The following is a 16,896-nucleotide window of genomic DNA, read 5'->3' on the forward strand; positions in this document are numbered from 1 at the left end:
ACAGAAAACAAAGCTCCCTCATCTAATAGGACTTCTCTTTTTTCAGATTTGGAAATGAGGACAGGCTGCAAACTAAAACTACCAAGATATACAAAACAAATAACCCTTTAAAGCTCACCAGGCACCTTTTTTTAGTGCTAATATCTCAACAACTACTAGACGGATTTACATCAAACCAACAAAGACACACTTTCTGAATAAAGTTCTACTTGTATAATCAGTTTGGTGTAAATATGTTGTGTGCTTTTGGCTGTAGGTGAAAACAACATTTCTTATGAGAGTTAAAATGGAAAAACACATTTTTTATTCCCTTCTCCTTTCATTATTCTTTACCCTGCATGGAACTGCACAAATTTACCATGAATAACCTTGGCTAACTACAATGATCGAATGCCAAAATGTGGTGCAGATCCAGATCCGTCCACATGGGGTCAATAGATTAGAAATAAATCCTAAAAATCCTTTTCAATGGAAAGTGCAGCTGAACCATAAAATATTGGATGAGGTCTTTAAAATTATTTATCAAACTTGCACTGTGAGATTTACTCAGCAGTCCTTTAGTTTATCAGTTTCCATAAAATATATAAAATATATATTTTTTAAATGCTCAACTGCTAGCGTCAAAATCTGCCACGTAGAAGCTGGGCTGTTATTTTTTTTAAACAATCTACAAATTAATACAGAACAGGCTAACACGTGCTTTGCGATCGTCAGTGTTAAGCAATGCTTCCTCAAGGCTTAGACTTTGCTACATATAAATATCCTTTTAAGGACATTATTGCTGTGCAGCCCATTCAGATTGTGAGGATGAAAGGATGATAACGTAAACTTCTACTTTTATTGAAGGGGGTAAGGCAAGCCATGACGAGATCAGCGCTGGTTGGCTACGTGAGTCAGTCAAGTACAGAACCCCTCAACTCCGACTGTCACAGAATCCTCCACCCATTGCAGCATGTGTACCTGGCAGACCACAACCAAACGTGCCATTGGTCAGTGCGCCCACAATAGTCTGATGTTAAGCGGGAACAATGAAGGGGAGCATTTAAGAAGGGGGCAGAGCCTGGGAAAAGGAGGCTCTAAACGTATCTGAGAATTGAGACCTGGGGACTCGGAGGGTGCCAAAAAGACCGCAGGATTTGGAAATTGTTAGACTACATTGTAGAACGGTCAACAAGTGTGGGTGAGGCTGGCGGACAGCTGGATCTCATATGAAACACATAAGCCTAAACAGCTCAACCTACAAATTTGTGGCAAATCCCGAAATTAACCTTTCAGCCTGACAACCTCAAACTACATAAAAATGAGGAAATCTCAACCCACAGACTAGACTCAGAAGAAGAACTCAAAAGCTTTGTACTAGGAAAAGAACAAAAACATACAAATCAAACACAGAATAAGAAGTAACAAGCCTCTGGCTATGTGCAGATTGCTAACCTCCTTGGCTCAACACTACATACAGAATTTGTACTCACAAGGACTGGACTAAATACAGATCTAAACTCCTGCGGCTTGCTGCTAGATACAGTACGCAATCTCACAAGGCTTGATGCTAAATACAGTACACATCTTGATGCTAGATAAAGAACATGTACTGCAAGGGCTTGGTGCTAGATTCAGAATGTGGATTGCAAGGGCTTGGACCGGACATAGAATGGAAAACCACAGAACCTTTGCTTACTGTTGGGTGCAGAACATGAACCAGCAAAACTTAGAAATAAGCCCAGAGCATAAAATCCCAAGATCTTGTGGTCCTTAGGTGTGACCATCCAAGACTCTCAACTAGGTAGAGAACACAAACTGCAAAAGATTTTGACTATAGGCAGAATGCAGCCTCCCAAAGCTTAGGCAATAGGCAGACACGCAGCTTCCAAAACTTGGTATTGGACACATGGCCCAAACCTTTAAGGATCAGTGCAAGATACAAAACCTGAAGTCCTTGGGTTTGGGCGGCAGCTTCTTCTCCAGTATGAGCAGAGCTTCATCCAGTGTGCGTGACACTTCTTCCTCCACCTCTTCATCAGAGCTAATGTCTTCAACACAGGCCATGAGCTCGGCCACCCGCTGGCGGAGCTGGAAGCGGCCAGTAGAGCCCGCGCTGCTGAGGCTGTCTGAACGGACTCGCGGCACTCCCTCCCAGCCATGCAAGGCCAGGGATGGCTCGTCGTTCTCTGCTTCCCAGGAGCTGAGGCTCTGCATGGCTCAATGTGCAGCAGGTGGCACGGGAGAAGGTGTGAGGTAGAGGCCCAGCACCCAAAGTCCTGGAAAAAATGTAGGTCTTGGGAGGCAAAAGTCCAGGGAGTCGGGGATGGGGAGCAACCAGTGTCTGGGGATAAATTGTGCAGGTCAAGGGGGGCACAAAAAGTGAGGAAAATGAGTGAGGGATACAGAGGGTCCTGCAGAGCACCTAGAATCAAGGGACAGCTGTCATGAGAGCAGAGTCGGGGCAGCGCATAGACACTCTGAAGTACTAAGAGTGGTGGGGAGCCCCAAGACTGAAGGAGGGGAGAGCACAGTCTGGGGAGCCTGCCGGCCTTCGAGTGCTCCCGGAGCAGTCAGCGCCCTGCAGCTCTAATGAACTGCTCCCACCACACACAAGTGCTGCTGAGCGCCCCTGCGGATTAAGGCGCTCTGTGGATTTAACACAGAATCATGTGATGGGAACCATGCTGCCTGTGACTGACAAAGGCGTACAGATTACTTGGTTCTGTAACCAGACATCACGAGATCGGAAAGCACTTTAACCAGCACAGCCAGCATCCTGGCACCTGAACACTCGAGATACTAGAGCAAAGAGAAGATCTTCTTAAAGCGTAACTGTCTACAGCAGCCAGGAAGATCCTGCAACACCCGCAGTCCCAGCTAGACTGCCGGAGCCACACCAGGCAGACCTCGAGTAACTAACGGGCCGCGACAGCCCCAGGCACATTATCACAGCAATTCCAGACCAGGCCCCTGCCAATGTCCCACAAGGGCTCCCGACCAGACCCCACAAAGCCCTAATTGTATTCAGTTATCCTGCCCTTGAGAAACTGAATCCGTTTTCTAAACTGCTGCCTCTGTGGGTGGAGCAAATGAACCCCGTCTCACATCAAAGCATCGATGCAAACGGCTAAGAGATTAAGCAGTGGGTTTATAATGCTAAAACATAATAGCCTCATTAAGATTGATACAACGTAGGTCTAGAAACGTGTTCTGCTACAGTTTAAAGGTTACCATCTAATTATTGTAGCTACATATACAATCATAGTGTGATGTGACAACAAAGAAGAACTAGTCACTCAGAACGAAAAACCGCAAAAATTCTAGTACAGCAAGAAAAACACCCGGAACCGACTCTACCGTGCGGGCACCTCTGCCTGACTTCCAAGCAAATGAAAAAAAAAGTCTGGATGCTGCATATGATGCTACTTCGCGTCATAGTATGTCTTTTATGAGGTCACTACTTGTTGGTTGACAGTAACAATTATAAAGAGACACTGCACACAAAACACGCAATTTATGTCCCACAAACGAAAGATGGCAACCTGCAAGCAGTAGCGACAACAATACTGAGGATGTCAGTATGAGTGACTGAGGTCAGCTCATTAGATAGGGCGACTAGTTACCAGTGCTTAATTTGTGTCAGTGTGTGTGAGCGCTGGGCACCAGGATTCATTTTTGGAGAACAGGTCTTATTTTTCAACATCAGACTTTGACCCGATCAAGAGCCAGAAAAGGGAGAGACACATAGGCTATGTGGACAAAGAGAGAAAGAAGGTATGAAAACTCCCTTGCAAGAGAGAGTTAAAGAGGCAAAGTGTGGGTATGAAAGGTTTTCACGATGGAATCAAGGTCAGGTAGGCCTGGTATTTAGCAGCCTGGTATTGAGCAGCCACTCGCTCTTTCGTTGGCTCTGGCTGTAGGACAGGGTAAGACCTTGTGTCGAAGCCTCAGCTACTGGCTTTCAAGTCACAAACAAAAAGTCAAATGTTCCAGAACTCAAGGACCCAGCACCTAGAGACGGGTCCGACGCACTGCAGTCTCTGGAGTCTTCTATGGATATTTCAGAGTCCTGGTGGGCCAATGGGGACAACGGATATGGTTAAGGTTGTGAGAGTAGGACATGGGTCAACTATCTAAAGAAACACAGCTGAAGTCCAACTCGTTTTTAGCTGTTGCAAGGGTTGCAGATCAGTACCCAGCATTAAGTACCTTGTGTTGCATATCTTTAGGGTCTGTATTTCTGAAATGTTTGTGCGCCCACTGGAACGGAAGCAGTCGCTGGAATCTAAGCCTTCACCAGTTCCCACTGAGAACTGGAATGCAAGGTTGAAATCTTTAGGTTAAGAGAGACAGTTTAAATGGTTTGGTAATTAGAACAACTGGCTCCTGCCAAAGGCACCAGAGCCCACAAAGGGGGTATGGAGGCATCAAGACGCCATTGGACTGGAGGGGTCAGGCACTGGAATTCTAAGGACAACTAGTCAAGGCGTGGATGTGGATTGCCCTCAGACAAACACCAGCAAATGGCCACCACTACTCTGCTATTTGATTACAAGCAAATCGGGAAGATAAGGGAAGAATGGGTTTCCCTCTAGGTGCAGGAAAATTACTCTTGAAGAAAGGGAGACGGATAGGTTCAGGAAGAGGTCACATGGAAGGAGCATGCTGGCAGTCTAGTCTACAAAAAAGACAAACCTGCAGGGAGGCGCTCTTTCACAGCACTGACCGAAAGAAAGAAGTGATGGTGGATTGCTTGAATTCACCTCATCCAATGGCAATTACTCCTAGCCGCAACACGGCCCATCTCAAAAGCACTTAGCAATCATTTTTACCTTTCTGTAACAAACACATACACACAATATACATGCTATGCATGCCCTACAAACACGGTTACTTTACATGGGAAGAGGTGAATCGATTCCCTTGGATCCACTTAGGAGGTTAAATGCCCCCTTGATTAATTTTTTCTCTTGCAGTGGATCTTTCAATTATTGGGTTAGTTCATGAAATCATCTTGTCTTTGGTGAATGAAAGGTACAGCTCCTTTACGGTGAACCCCTGTAATTCTCTGACTTGCTTGCTGAGAAGAGAGTGAGGAGAAGCGTGGTTTACCTCGAAACCAATTTCAGGTAGCCTTCCCTGTTTAGTATCAAGTATTGTTCAAGAAATCTCAATCTTGATACTCGGTAGATGGAAGAATTCCTGGTGTTCTAGGTCAGCCTCGGTTCTTGGAATAGGCGGCTTTAGGGGAAGGTGGTCAAAACACCCGAACGTAGTGTACCTTGCTTTAGGGACTTAAGGGCTATTACAGCCTGGTGTGCGAGGAGGGTGTATGCTCCTCTGAGTGATTATACGCGTTTGAATGTGACTGAACTATATGGATTGCCCCTCAATGTCAGACATGTATGCATTACAGACGCGAGTGATGCACTCTTCCTAACATACAAAAGTCTTTATGTCCACTCTGTTCAGGCTCCATATGCAACATGATTCAGGTGACTGTGTGAGTACAGTTTTACATAGGAATTAATGTAATAAATTATATTTAATACATTATGTTAATAAGTTATGCCAATAGTTGACATTAAGTACAAGTGTTGGAGTCTTGCATGTATTTTGCCAACTAGCACTTCAACTAAGATGTAAGCCTACTCCTGTACAAAGTAGTGCCACTTACTGTCAGTGGTCGCCATCTACCTGCAGTCAGAGGATGGGAAGTACTGAGGGCTACAATACAAACAGAAGCCAATAAATCGGCAATGTGTTAACCAAATCTTGAAAGAAAGGGGTGTCCCAGCAACCTCCTGGGAGAACCTCTCTCTCACATACGTTGGTCGGGTCCATCGTGATAAAACAGTACCCCCTCCTTTTCAAGGTGTACACAAAAAGACAGGCCAGCTCATCACACCTAAGAAAAGAACCAACAGGCCAGGACAACATTCTTAAGTGCCCAAATCATATTTATTATTGGATGAATAAGTCATTGACCATATTATTGGAAACCATTGCTTATACTGCGCATCCTGGCATAAGGAGGACAACCCTGACATTTAGCGGCTGCCACTTTCATACGGTGGGCCTGTTTTCCATGCGATTATAGCGATACCAAAGGGGATGATGGACGGAGCGTTTAAGCAAATCAAACACTCACCCCCAGTCAACTGATCTGGGTTTAATCCATCATCCTTCTTTATCTCACTCCACCACCCCAGTTCAGACATGGCCATATGCAAATTGGTCTGACCCTGTGCCTCATGGGGACAGTCCAGCCCGAACTGCCAAGCCATGTCTTCCCTGGACGAGAAACAGGCATCCTGGGACCGGTTTCGGGTTCATAACCCTCATCAGCCAGGCTATCTTTAATCTAGTGGTAAAGTGAGCAAGGGACCCACGTCTGGGCATACCCTGCCAACTTAGGGCGAACAAAGCGATACCAAAGGGGATGATGGACGGAGCGTTTGAGCAAATCAAACACTCACCCCCAGTCAACTGATCTGGGTTTAATCCATCATCCTTCTTTAGCTCACTCCACCACCCCAGTTCAGACTTGGCAGTTCGGGCTGGACTGTTCCCATGAGGCACAGGGTCAAGACTGATTTGCATATGGCTAGGTTCAAACTGGAACAGCATGGTGAGCAAAAAAACGATGGATTTAGGCCCAGATCTCTGTACTGGGGTGAATGTATGACATTGTTCTGCATTCTGTCCATCAATTATTCTTTATGCATTTGTCACCCCGAGTGGGAAGGGTATGCCCAGACATGAGTCCCGTGCTCTCCATGCCACTGGAATCAAGCTATCCTGGCTGAAGAGGGGTGAAACCCCGAAACCGGTCCTAGGATGCTTGTTTCCAGTCCAGGGAGGACCTGGCTTGGCAGTTCGGGCTGGACTGTTCCCATGAGGCACAGGGTCAAGACTGATTTGCATATGGCGGGGTTCAAACTGGAATGGCATGGTGAGCAAAAAAACAATGGATTTAGGCCCAGATCTCTGTACTGGGGTGAATGTATGACATTGTTCTGCATTCTGTCCATCAACTGTTGTTTTTCCATGCGATTATGACACATGGGCCTGAGAGACAGATTCTGTGTACATAGGATAGCAGTATATCTGAGTAGTTGATTAAACTCACAAGCCGGTATGTACGGTCAAATTTAATGAATGAAAAGATGGCATTTGGGAAGGAGTATTTTTAAAAATGATCAAATGTAAGTCTAATATTTCAGAACAAAACAGGTGTATTTTCTGAAAGCGTTAATCTGAAGTGTTGGGACAAAGTACTTGCGTTCCCAGAACGTGTGCTAACCTATAGGCAGTTCTTCTTGAGCTGGCAGTGCTGACTGCTCATGTTTTGTTTCGTCAATTAGATGGCACTTGTTGCAATGTCTGTTATTTCAAGAACTGCTGGTAAAAGCCATTGCTTTCAATCAATCAGGAAATTTGTAGAGCGCACTACTCACCCGTGAGGGACTCAAGGCGCTAGGGGGGCGGGAGGGTGCTGCTACTGCTCGAATAGCCAGGTCTTGAGTAACCTCTGGAAGGTTAGTAGTTATTGGGTCTGCCGTAGGAGGATGGGGAGGGTGTTCCAGGTCTTGGTGGCGAGGTAGGAGAATGATTTGCCGCCACAGGTCGTTCTTCGGATGCGGGGTATGGTGGCGAGGGCGCAGTCGGCGGAGCGGAGCTGGCGGTTCGGGGTGTAGGAGGTGAGTCGTCTGTTGAGGTATGCTGGTCCGGTGTCGTGGAGTGCCTTATGTGCGTGGGTGAGGAGCTTGAAGGTGATCCTCTTGTTGACGGGCAGCCAGTGCAGGTCTCTCAGGTGGGGTGTGATGTGGCTGTGTCGAGGGATGTCGAGGATTAGGCGGGCAGAGGCGTTCTGTATGCGTTGCAGTCGTTTCAGCAGTCTGGCCTGGGCTCCCGCGTAGAGGGCGTTTCCGTAGTCCAGCCTCCTGCTGACGAGGGCCTGGGTGACTGTTTTTCTTGTGTCGGTGGGGATCCACCTGTAGATCTTGCGGAGCATGCGTAGGGTGTTGAAGCAGGAGGATGAGACGGCGTTGACTTGCTTAGTCATGGAGAGCGTTGAGTCGAGGATGAACCCCAGGTTGCGTGCGTGGTCGGTGGGCGTTGGTGCTGCTCCCAGGGCGGTCGGCCACCAGGAGTCGTCCCAGGCTGAGCGGGTGGAGCAGAGGATGAGGACCTCCGTCTTGTCCGAGTTCAGCTTCAGACGGCTGTTCTTCATCCATTCGGCGACGGCTTTCATTCCTTCGTGGAGGTTGGTTTTGGCAGTGAGGGGGTCCTTGGTGCAGAGAAGGATCAGCTGTGTGTCGTCGGTGTAGGAGATGATGTTGAGCTCGTGCTGTCTGACGACGTGGGCGAGCGGGGCCATGTAGATGTTGAACAATGTCGGGCTGAGGGATGATCCTTGGGGTACGCCGCAGATGATCTTTGAGGCTTCGGAACGGAAAGGGGGGAGGCGGACGCTCTGGGTTCTGCCAGAGAGGAAGGAGGTGGTCCATTCCAGAGCCTTGTCTCGGATCCCTGCGTTGTGGAGGCGAGTGCGTAGGGTGCGGTGGCAGACTGTGTCGAAGGCAGCTGATAGGTCCAGGAGGATGAGGGCCGCGATTTCGCCATTGTCCAGCAGGGCCCTGATGTCATCGGTGGCAGCGATGAGGGCAGTTTCGGTGCTGTGGTTGCTCCGGAACCCGGACTGGGACAGGTCCAGGAGGTTGTTCTCTTCAAGGTAGCGGGTCAGCTGCTTGTTGACGGTTTTCTCGATGACCTTCGCCGGGTACAGGAGCAGGGAGATGGGCCGGAAATTCTTGAGGTCCCTCGGATCTGCCTTGGGTTTCTTGAGCAAGGCGTTGATCTTGGCGTGCTTCCAGCTCTCCGGGAAGGTCGTGGTCTCGAAGTAGATGTTGATGGCCTTGCGGAGATGGAGTGCGATAGTGGCGCTGGCTTTGTTGAAGATGTGGTGTGGGCCCGGGTCTGACGGGGAACCGGAGTGGATGGTGTTCATGATTTTGATGGTGTCGACATTGTTTATGTTAGTCCAGGTGCGCAGGGGGCTGTTGTGGGTGGTGGTCGTGGGGTCTGAGGTGTTGTTGGCTGTCGTGGTGGTCTGGTTGTCGAAGCTGTCAGGGATGTCTGTGATCTTGCGATGGAAGAAGGTGGCCAGGGAGTTGCGCAGGTCTTGCGATGGTGGGATGTCGTTGGTGTTGAAGCTGGGGCTGGAGAGTTCCTTCACAATGTTGAAGAGCTCTTTGCTGTTGTGTGCGTTGTTGTCGAGGCGGTCCTTGAAGGAGGTCTTTTTGGCGGATCTGATGAGGTGATGATGTTGGCGCATGGCGTTCTTGTGGGCTGCGTGGGTCTCCGGTGTCTGTTCTCGGTGCCATTTCTTCTCTAGTCTTCGGCAGGTTTGTTTGGAGGTCGGGAGGTCCGCGGAGAACCAGCTAGCATTCTTGTTGGTGTGTCTGTTGGGGGGTTTCTTGATCGGGGTGAGGGTGTTGGCGCAGTCATTGATCCAACGCCTGAGGTTGCTGGCGGCGGGGTCGGTGGGTGGGCTTCGGGCGAGGGCGGTGTTTAGCTGGTCTTCGGTGATTTTGTTCCAGCAGTGGCGGGAGATCTGTTGGGTGCGTTTCCGGAAGGTGAAGTGGATGCAGCAATGTTCGGTCCAGTGGAGTTCGGTGGTGTGGCTGAAGGAGACATGGGAGCTTGCGGAGAAGATGGGATCAAGCGTGTGGCCAGCGGAGTGGGTGGGCATTGTGACGAGCTGTCGGAGTTCGAGGTTGTTGATCAGGGTGGTGGAGTTGGTGTTGTTGTTGTTCTTGAGGTGGAAATTCAGGTCTTCGAGGAGGATGTAGTCCGTGGAGGCGAGGGCGTGCATGCTGACAAAGTCAGCGATGGAGTCACTGAACTGAGGCCAGGGTCAGGGGGGTCTGTAGATCAGAGTTCCTCTGAGGGTGGTGTTGGAATCAGTGTGGATCTGGAAGTGCAGGTGTTCGGCGGTGCTGAGGGTGCCGTCGGAGTTGGTCGAGACCTTGAGGGTGGACTTGTGGATGATGGTGATTCCCCCTCCTACTCCGTTGGTGCGGTCTCTACGGGTGATATTGTAGCCATCCGGGATGGCTATGACGATGTCCGGTGCTGAGGAGTCGTTCATCCAGGTCTCTGTCAGGAAGGCGACGTCTGGGGAGGATGTTTCCTAAACAGGCCCCAGAGTTCGACGGCGTGTTTGCGTGCGGAGCGGGTGTTCAGTAGTATGCATCTGAGGTGGTTGCGTCCTGTCCTGGGGGGTGGGTTGGCGGCTCGGAGACTGGTGAAGCTGCAGCTCCGGCAGGAGAAGGGTCCTTCGGTGCACTTTGGGGTGGCCAGGAAGCAGGTGTGTGCTCATCCGGTGTTGAGTGCGTGGAGGGTGTTGGCGTCGTAGCGGAGACGGGCGTCGTAGCGGAGATGGGGGCCAGGGGTTCTGGCGCTGGGTGCGGTCCAGGCGCAGACGGGCTTGCATTAGGCGCGGCCGTGCAGCGGCCACCATATAAGGGGAGGTGGGAGGGTGGAGCAGCTGGGAGGCGAGAGTGGGTGACGAATGGGCGAGCAGGGGGGCGGGGCCGCAGGGGACTCAGCTGCGGGAAACTGGCGAAGGTAAGGGCACGGAGGGCAAAACAAGGGGGGCGCAGAGACAAGGAGAAACCTAAGGAGACAAAAAACAGGGCAGCAGTACAAAAAATAAAGGCAGCAATACAGAAAGCAAAGCAGCTATACAAAAGACGGCAGTACCCGACTACCGAGGCTGAGGGGCCTCGAACCTGCGGCAGAGGCGGTGACAGGCAGCAGAAGCACACAGGCACACTGGTGGAGCTGTGCTGCAAGGGGGGAGTGACCTGCCTGGAGACAGGGTCAAGAGTCGCTCTCCTCACCGCACAGCGGCCGCCATATAAGGGGAGGTGGGAGGGAGGAGCAGGTGGGAGGCGGGAGTGGGTGACGAATGGGCGAGCAGTATTTGCGTAAATGTACTGTAAAAACACCGAGGGGCTTTTTTTTTTTTCTAAAATGGCCTCGGAAAGAATCCCCCCCAAGCCATTCTAGTGTGAGTGTGATTGTGAGTTGGTACTGCAAATTTCTACAGTGCAATGTCGGAATCACAATCCAGGGCTTGGAGAACGCCCCAAATAGCGAGGCTGGGCTCCTCTCACAAACCAACCTTTTAGCTAGCAGGGAGTGAGATAGATACAGGTAGCACTATCCACTGTTACACCACATGCAATAGCTAGAAGTACATTACATGCCATGAAAAGTTTGCTTATATGATAAGGAAGGTCTTTGACCTCCGCATCGCAACTGCACTTGTGTTGCTCTCCTGGAGAAGATCGGAGTGCTACCACCTGATAAACCTCGTCTGGAGGCAAAGCATGCCCATCGACACAAGGTTAAAAGTTTTGTCAAGTGCAAAGGTAGAAAGGGAGCAAGAAGCTAGGCTTTCTGGCCCAAGACCCATCTTTCTCTCTGGCCATTAACTTCCATCTGCAATTAGGTTGCCCCGGAAGAGCAGATCAGTGGTGTTACTTTTAGATCTATCCCCTTCAGAGGACCTGGAATGGAAAATGCACCCTAGGCACCAGAGTGCATTTTATGTGAAACAAAATACATAAACTGAATGGTTGGCAGGCTTCCTGGCACAAGCTGTGCCTCTCTCTGGCAGATACCCACCATCTGAACATCACTCTCCTGGGGAAACAGATGAAGGTGTTACCTCCGATTTTCTGACCAGGGAAACATGAGATGGACCCTGGAAACCAGAAGTCATTATTGCCAAGATAAAAAACTAGGAATGAAGTGGTAAGCCAGGTATCTTGGTACAAGACACAACTTTCCCTTCCCCCATTTGTCACTCTCAGTGGCCCTGAAATGCACCCCGGACTCCAGAGATCATGTTTTTGTTAAGAGGAAAAGAAAGGGGAAGGGTAAATGTTGTGTATGGTTTTCACCCACAATCGGTATATTACTCAGCTGTGGGAGTGGATCAAAGGACTCAACTCCAAAACTGCAGCTTATGGGAGATGAGACCCTAATAACTGGAAAAAATAATGTATTTTCTAGAACTGGGGGATTTACAGGCACCATCCACCTGGCTTAGTGCCTTACTCCTTTGGAGCTACCCATCACATATATATTAAATGTCACTCGGGCAAAACAAGACGACATGTTTGGGTACCCATACCTCAGCGGAAAGAAATAGAGACGAAAACTGCACTTATGTTTTGAGAGTTTTGGACACACCCTTTGTCATTGAGATGTGATAAGTGTCAAGTCTGGAGTTTTTTCCCATTCTTTTACCACTAGTCAGGAAATACGAGAAACCCCACACGTTTTAAAAGGAAAGATGCAGGCGGAGCTAAGGAGATATGACTTGTATGCTTTGCGCAATCTCTCCTTACCTATAATTCCATGGAATTGTTAAATATTGGAGACTAGCACTATTTCTTTATAAGCGCTCAACAATAAAAGCCACAATTCACTGCCAACAGCAAATGTTCTATCACCCTGCATTCACACAACGTCACATTCACTATTGTTTAGTTTTGAGTGTTAACCAGAGGAAACTGTCAATGGGTTTCCTAGGTCCGGTTCTGGAATGGTCACAGTCGTGCAAACAACAATTTACATGATGAAAACGTAAGACCCAGAAGAGGGGGCTTATAGATGCATACAGGGTGAAAATCTGACAAATAGACTAGTAAGAATGAGTCAACCTGTGTCGGTTCTGTGCAACCCTGCTCACCATAATGAAGATTTAACTGTATGTTTCCTCTGCAGACCATACCTAAAACATTGTTAAATTGTCAGACTTCAACACACATCAAGCAGTGAAGTCTGATTCTTCACGACTAGTCAGAAAATTGATTCTTTCCTTGATCCTCAAATGAAATGTCTTTACCACTTAGTGTCATGTTCATGTGTCAGGGTTGGTGCCAAAGAGAAAATGGCACAGCAATATCCCATGAAAATGTCACCAGGCTGCACCGTGTTGCACCTCTCTCCTTGGCCTATCCTACGCCCTTAACATGCCTTGCCATACCTGTCCTCGAAGGAGTATGACATTTGATGGTGTGATATTCACAATGTACTTAATAGCTGCTTCCTGTTAAGGAACTTGGGTTCTTTGATACTCTATGGGCTCTGTGGGTTCCAAGGCCTAATACTTCACAAAGGGGATTACATCAGCATTTGGGCCCAGGGCCAGCTGATAACAGGGCATTTATGAACATTTAGACCCATGGGAAGTCAGGGTGGAGGCTTGCATGGATCCCACCACTTCATCATACCCCACATGCCTGGCAAACAGCAAAGTATGGATACAAGAAAAACAATTTCTTCATTATTTCCACAGCACGATAGCTGCAATATTTGGACTATTGGAATATGGTAAGCCAGATCCCTGCTAAACTTTCCATAAACATTTGTGAACGTTAGAGGCCCCAAAGGAATCCATGACACATGATTGCATGGGTCCCACCATGTTTCTTTACTCAGAATCCCTTGCAAATGTCAAACAATTGTTGAACAAATACAATTTTCATGCGGCCTGACTGCAATATATTTAAGCCTCAGGTTGGCCAGAAGCCTGGTACCAACCCAGCCCTTCTTAAAAGAGAAAAGACTCAGGGGGATCTCAGTAAAAATTCTGGGGAACGCAGGGATATGTGGCTTGTGTGGATGCCAGTAGTCCTTTTTTAACAGGAAGTCCATGCAAACAGTAAAGTATGGTTAAAAAAATGCAGTTTCCTCATAATTCAAAAGATGATCTGCTGCAATATTAGGGCTGGGGCTGGCAAACATCTAGAAAATTAACCCTTGGCATTTTTTAAAGTTAGAGATCCTGGGTAATGCAGGGAGGTGTGACGCTTGGAAGGATTCCATCAATTTCCCATATCCAGACCACCAAGGAAATGTCAAATGATGGAAGAGAAAAAGGATTAGCTAACATTTATCTGAAAATACATCCAGAATTAGAAAAGAATTGCAGAAGTTCTACCATGTACTTTCTCACTCTTTTCACCATAAAAATGGTAACCAACATGTCTGAATGGACCGATCGCATGGGAGAGTAACAAGACAAAAACATGAGCATGCTTAGACAATGTGAAGGTTTACTAAGTATGTGTGTCTAAGATCAGTTGGTAGCCAAGGAACTCTACCAAACTTAGATATTTCTATAGCTTCTTGGCCTCTTGGCTAAGGTCAAGTGTAGTACCAAACTCAGGTATTTCTGAATACTGGAGACATAGGGGCTTCCAGGGAGGAGTAGCTTGTATGAACCATAACAATGTTTGTTAGCAAGTGGGACGCAGTGTTACATCCACTTACTGATGCAGCTTGGGCTCATGCCCTACAGATGACCAAGAAGATCTCCCGCAACCCCAGGTTCCGCCTCACTCAGTTAAACTATATTCAACACACTTATCTTTCCCCTGGCCGTATTCGACGCATTTCCCCGGCGCTCTGCCCAGAATGTCCCTGATGCAAATGGCAGAATGCAGATTTCATGCACGCCATTATCACTGTTGTGGAAAGAAGTCACCTTGACAGTGGCAGAGCTGTCTACACACGCTCTCACCACTCCCGAATCATGCCTATAGGAATTACGAGCCCGGGCGAAGGGAGACAAACATCTGCATCTCTTCACTGATCTGGCCTCCTTTCTGTTCAAACAGAATATAGCCATGGCTTGGAAGTCCCCTGCTCCTCCAGGAATTCGGGGTGGGCTTTGCGTACTACTGACATGGACCAGAGTCAAGGCACACTCTCTTAGACTACTTCGCATGAGAGGCAACTCCCACACGGGGGTGAACATTGGGAGACGTATTTGATTGCACTTGAAGCTAAGACCACTGAGCAACCACCTTGAACGCACTGCAAACGCACATACTCACCAGAAACACTGACATGCTGCATCATAATGATCACACCGTCATTCCTCTCTACACGCAACGCTCCATAACCCTTGCACCATCCTCTACAATGCCCCCTCCCCCTTACGCACAACCACCGGGTCACACAGTCCTTCTCCACTGACCCAGAGATCCCTCCACTCTCCACTTTGTGGCATGCTTGGTGACTACCGAACACACATAACGTCACGAAGTTGTGGCGAACATTTCGCTTCACAGGCTGCGTTGATCAACCGCCATACATATGCAGTAAGAGTGAGCGGACTTAGGACGATTTGATTCTTACATACTTCAGAGCTTTCAATATGTTGAATTGTTGTGCTCCCCTTCTCCCTCTTTCTCCCTCCCCCATTTTCTCTCTCTCCTTCCCCTATCTTCTCACACAGAAGGAGGCCACATGGTACATCCTATATTCTCAACAACAAACTGCACAATATACTCATTATATAAATTGTAAATGACATCATTACAGCGCGACACCCCCCCCCCTCTCCCCCCCCGTCAGGTAGAACAGGGTTTGGTTCCCACCGGGGTGGGTTGATTGCACATAAATCATAAAACCGGACACTACACACTCCTATCCCCTTCTACATCTACCACCTGTTTCAACACTCAGTGCCTCGGTAACAGACACCTGAGGAGACTGCGACTCGAGTATCTAGGCCAACTCGCCCTTTTTGAGGGTCCGCACAAAACATGATAGATGTTATATTGATTTCAATTGTACTGATCGATGTGTTGTTTCCTAACGTGCCAAACGTAAAATGTACCACCCTTATTCTCTTTTTTCCTACATCCGTGTATTATCGAATGTATCACGATACTTTATGTGAAATCACTAAATAAAGTTTAAAAAAATATATATATACATTCTAAATATGTATCGTGATGTTTTAATGTGTAAGTACGTTCTACGCTGAGAGCTCCACTGACATTTGTTGTAATCTGCACTTTGTGTTGTTAATAAAAACATTTTTTTTTTTAAAACAATGTTTGCTAGCAATAATGCCCTGCAGACGTCAAACTGTAGCTATGTAAAACACATGTACCACAAAATTCCAGTGAGGGATGACTGCAGTGTTTGGCCCAGGAGATCGGCAGTAGTGAGGGAACCCTGTCAACCTCAGGCATTGCAGAAAACTAGAGACCCTGGAAAATTCAGAGTAGTGTGGCTTCTGTTGATTCCACTACTGTTTGGTAGCAATAATGCCCTGCAAACATCAAACACCAGCAGCATAAAGCACAGTTTCTTTAAAATTCCCGTATGAATTGGCTGCAGTAGCTGTGTACGGAATCAGCTGGCACCCATTGAACCATACCAGGGGTCTCAACGAGTAGCTCTGGAGCTACTGGTAGCTCACCAGTACCCTCAAAGTAGCTCTCTGAGGTGAAGTCAAGCCCAGTATCAATTTCAGAGAGTAGGTGCCTATTAAGGAAGGCAGCACTGATCATCTCAAGACCCTAAGAGTGACAGCCAGCCAAACTAATCACAGCAACTCATACTAACACTCAAACACACACTGTGCCAGCTTATAGGACCTGCTACATGACAGTCTGTATCCAATCTCAATATAATTAAGCCACAAGAAGATTGACCATGTTGTAGTCCCTCCTTTATCAGTCACAACATGTGTGTGAACAGTGCACCATCAAAAAAGTATGACAGCAGTAGCCTGAGCTGTAATCAGTGCTGACCCACCAAAGAGCGGGACTGCATGAGTCAGAGTGAAAATGTGTCAGTTAGATGCATGATCAGCCCAATACCTGAGGAGAACAGGGTATGATCCAGACCAGAGAAAATTAAGAGATTCATCAACGTTTATGTGTGTGACCGTAATAAACACTATTGCTTTCTGAAACTATGCCTGGTGCCAAGAACCGCCAAAAATATATGCTAGCCCCATCATAAGAGTGTTATATTTGGCATAATTGTGTCCAGTCCTGACATAATAGTGCCAGTGGCATCATAATG

General features: G+C 47.9%; 1 protein-coding gene across 5 annotated transcripts in view; it reads right to left on the reverse strand.

Annotated features, from left to right (window-relative positions):
• INPP5K (inositol polyphosphate-5-phosphatase K) overlaps positions 1-16,896 on the reverse strand; it is a 501,130-nt gene that overhangs the window by 306,284 nt on the left and 177,950 nt on the right. The window contains exon 1 of one of the 5 annotated variants that reach the window (XM_085649056.1): positions 1,928-2,543. The exons of the other annotated variants lie outside the window; for them this stretch is intronic. Coding sequence (XP_085505182.1) covers positions 1,928-2,196 — 269 coding nt within the window. The 5' untranslated portion in view covers positions 2,197-2,543. Of the gene's footprint in view, positions 1-1,927; positions 2,544-16,896 lie in introns of those variants that run through there. 5 annotated transcript variants of the gene reach the window in all.

The sequence above is a fragment of the Triturus cristatus genome, chromosome 3_2 (genome assembly GCF_964204655.1).
Source record: "Triturus cristatus chromosome 3_2, aTriCri1.1, whole genome shotgun sequence".
NCBI lineage: Eukaryota > Metazoa > Chordata > Amphibia > Caudata > Salamandridae > Triturus > Triturus cristatus.